This window comes from Daucus carota, chromosome 2 (genome assembly GCF_001625215.2).
Source record: "Daucus carota subsp. sativus chromosome 2, DH1 v3.0, whole genome shotgun sequence".
Classification (NCBI taxonomy): domain Eukaryota; kingdom Viridiplantae; phylum Streptophyta; class Magnoliopsida; order Apiales; family Apiaceae; genus Daucus; species Daucus carota.
Genome location: NC_030382.2, coordinates 26,552,834 through 26,556,889, shown reverse-complemented (window position 1 = coordinate 26,556,889; position 4,056 = coordinate 26,552,834). Strand labels below are relative to the sequence as shown.

General features: G+C 35.3%; 1 protein-coding gene across 1 annotated transcript; it reads right to left on the bottom strand.

Annotated features, from left to right (window-relative positions):
• Window positions 1-266: 266 nt before the first annotated feature.
• Window positions 267-2,837, bottom strand: LOC108205668 (esterase). Its single transcript, XM_017375672.2, has 5 exons — window positions 2,490-2,837; window positions 2,203-2,418; window positions 1,520-1,689; window positions 1,138-1,408; window positions 267-716 (listed from the first exon to the last, which is right to left on the bottom strand). Exons 1-5 carry the CDS (start codon window positions 2,725-2,727, stop codon window positions 436-438), a joined length of 1,176 nt encoding a protein of 391 aa, XP_017231161.1. The 5' UTR covers window positions 2,728-2,837; the 3' UTR covers window positions 267-435.
• Window positions 2,838-4,056: the final 1,219 nt, after the last annotated feature.

Here is a 4,056-nt window from a genome sequence, read left to right as displayed (position 1 = left end):
TGAAGATTTTGTCTCTAAAGAGCGAATTTTTTGTTTGTGTGTTTTTGCCCCCGCTTAACTAAATTCCTAAATTAAAATTTATAAATTTTACTCATTAATCAACACAAACATTTTTGGTTGAATGAAAATTTTGTCTCTACCGAGCGAATCTTTTTTTTTTTTTGCGTGTTTTTTATCCCCGCTTAACTAAATTTCTAGATCCGTCCCTAGTTTTGATCAGGTACAGTGATAAAATAAACCATTAACTCAGATTACAAATTTACATAGATACAGTGAAATCATGTTATTCCGTTTATTTGTAATATCCTCTTACAACAAGAGATACAGGAAACCGGAAACATCCTTACATATTATAAATAAATAACATAGTAGCTCAAAAAAATACCGACCATAACATAAAATAGTTCAAGATGAAAGAAAATCCCCAGGAGAAGCTCATATGTCACTGACACGAGGTAATGACAATTTGGGACAAGCCGTTTTGAGTGAATTAGGTGGATCGGACAATTCTCCCGTAGAAATCTTGTTAAAAGTAATTTGATCAGCTGCCTGAGTGTAGGTCTGGCCTTCGTAGTTTATGTACTCTGCAGGATTTGGGCAGGGTCCGACTGTTCTTTGAGTCCCGTTGACCGTTATTGTTGACCCGCACAAGCTGAATTCTCCATAATTATATCTTCCTCCAAATCCACAACATGTTTCTAGTGGATGTGTGAATCCTGCACCATTTAGTTGATTAGTAACATGAACACTAGTAAAATAACGGTTACGCTAACTTTTATTCCGCCGTCCCATTTTATATGACTCTTTCGACATGACGTGTATAGGGACCCCTACTTTTGCATCTTAGAGTACTTGATGGAGTAAGGGGATCTCCAATCACTACATCAAACTCTATATTTCTTCACTTTCAATTTTATAAATGAAGTAACCACTCTCCGATCATCCATTATTTTATCTTTAGTGCTCTATGTATGAAGTTGTACTGTACATATAAAGCAGAAGTTTGTACTGTAATCTATGTTTAAAGTAGTATATAAAGTAGCATTTGAAGTAATGGTTGGAGATGGAATCAAGATATCAAATGAAAAAAGGTGAAAAATAAAGATGAAGTTGCTTTATATATAAAATTATGATTACCGTATTTTGCTGGTTCCTGATAAAGGGAATACTTAGCAGTATACACATCAACATAGGTGAAAGCTGCCGAGGGGAGGTCGGCTCGAAGCTGATCAACGCCCTTCTTTAGTTCCGAATTGAAGTATTGAGTTAAATCATTGTAGCGTTTTGCACAACCAGCACTATCAAGCTGATCGTCTGGGACTGGAGCCAGTGTCAAAAGAATTGGAAGACAGCCATTAGGTCCGAGGTTATGGATCCAGAATGATCTACCTCCCAGGCTATACAAAATCTGTAAGATTACATATGTTTAACATTAATATCTATGACAAAAACTGCTCCAACTACTTATCTTTATCCTTCGATATTGACATTAAAGTATGTAGTTCTATATATGGTTCACCTGTATATTTGAGGATAAGCTACTGATCAGGCCTGGTACAACGGCTTTAATTTCATCGTCAGTCTTATTTGTTAAGAACTCTTGGGTGATATCGATTTGTCCTATATCAAGAGTATATAAAGCTTGCGAAAAGTATTCCTGTTTTGGCATGAAATTTGCGAAAGCTTCGCCTGAAAAAAGATGAGCAACATTTATCTAAGAGGAGTATATAATTATATGAGTTCTCCTGACATACGGTTATTACAACATATTATCAGCAGGGTTTTTCAGTTGGATGGCCTCAACTCAAAAACAAATTATGTGATTTTAGGAGGGCTCGTTGTCTTCTAGACCAAAAAATGTAATTTTAGGATTTCTATAGTTCACCAGTATTATGTATTATAGGGCGGTTTGGGTAAACTTTAAAAACGTGTTTCTTGCTTAAAGTAAAATGTGAATTAGAAGTGAGAAGTAAATTAAAACTTATAACCGGATAAACTGTTTGGGAAAGAAAAGAAATCCTTAAACAAAAACTAGCATCCTCAGTTTTTTTATAAATGTTTCTGACTTTTTACACAAACGTTTCAAGAAAAACATAAGCCGATTTTTTATCAGAAAAAGTTAGAAGTGGTCGTTCCCAAACAGGCACTATATACATCAAGATAATAATGTTAAAAAAGGTACATATGAATGTGCTAGCAAACCTTGTGTTTGTGATCTGTTTACGAATTGTGCAAATTGAGCCACCTGAATGTCAAGATTGACAGGATTGAGTCCGCGGGGTGGTCTGACCCCCGGAATGATGTTTGATGTAGGTAATGCAATGGTGGATAAAATGTTTGCAAAGTTTGCACCATGAGAGAAGTTGGCACCCAAGGAATCCATGTATGGATGCAGGAATGGCAAGCCCAAGTCAGTTGCTGAAAAAAATAAAATCATTAGCGATCCGTTTAGGCAAAAATATGGCAAGGGAGCTGGAGTTTAAACGTACCCATGAAATCGATCAATAGGCGTCCATCGGAGACTCTTCCTGCTGATCCATTGAAGTAGGACTGACCAAAGAAAGGTGGATTGCCGAAAAACCAAGCAGCGAATGCACCCGTGTCGGAGTTTGCATCACCGAAGTTGAAGATTGCTGGAAAATCACAAGTCTGTGAAGATGCAGAGACATGTGAATGAGCTACAAGGATGGAAAATAAGAAAACAGAGAATGCAGAGTGTTTTCCCATGCTTAAAGACTTGTTTGGTCTATTATGATAGGTTGGTATTTGATACTACTTGATATGAATCCAAGATGAGGAGTTAGTTGTGTACTTATAGGATTGGCATGTTGAGTCATGTGGGATTGCAAATTTACAATAGATGTAATTTACAATAGATGTAATTTTACTATTCAAGATAAGACTTACCTGTCGATTTTGATTTTTCAAAATGTTGAAAATTTTGTCATGCAACTAGTCAACCACAACACATACATTGTCTTTTTAGTAATTGCACATTTTACATCACATTCGTCTTTTTAGATGAAACCAAATATTGCTTTGGAGTTTAGACTAATTTCTTTTATTGGTATTGGACATTAGGGCTGTCAAAAAAATCCGGAAAATCCGATATCCGTCCGAAAAATCCGTTACCGTATCCGGGAAAAAGCGAATATAATCCGTATTCGAAATAAAACGGATATTATCCGTATTCGAATCCGGAGATTGCGGATACGGACATGGATATAGGCGTATCCGTATCCGAAAATATCCGTATCCGAAAACATTTAAAAAAATATATAAATAAATAATATATATATATATTAATATTATATATATAATAGTACTTATATAAATTTATTATATATATTTTTTGTTTTTTTCATGTAAATTTAAAACAAGAATTAATATTTTAAAATATAAAAATATGAAATTAAAAACAAAAAGAAATACAATCGTCACATAACCATAGTACCAGTGTACCACATTAGTAATTAGTTTACACTTTACAGCTTACACCAGTGGTTCCCCAAACCTAAATACCTAATAGCTCCGCTCCCCTCCTCTTTTCTAACCCTAGAAACAAAATCGAATATCCCACGTCATGCTAGATTTGACGAATTCTTCGACCATCAAGCCCCCAATCAAGTTACACCAGTTTTTAAGTATGCTTATTCCATACAACCTCTGGCCTGGGAAGGAAGTTGTTTCAGTTTTGACATCTGTGTTTTCATCTGAGATCTGCTAACCACCTATTTCCTCATTTCTGGTCAACAAACTTGTTTTAATTAATATTGTTTGTTTACATTTTTTCAGTTCTACAAGTAGAAGACTATTACTGGAGAAAGGGAACTATCTTTTTTTTTTGTGTGTTTGAAAAAACGGATCCGGATATTATCCGTATCCGGATAATATCCGACGGATACGGATACGGATATTTTAATTAAAAAAATTTGCGGATACGGATCCGGATACGAATACGGTTTTCAGTAAGCGGATTCGGATACGGATATGGGCAAATCCGTATCCGTTTTATCCGTTTGACACCCCTATTGGACATGATTATAAATATACCTG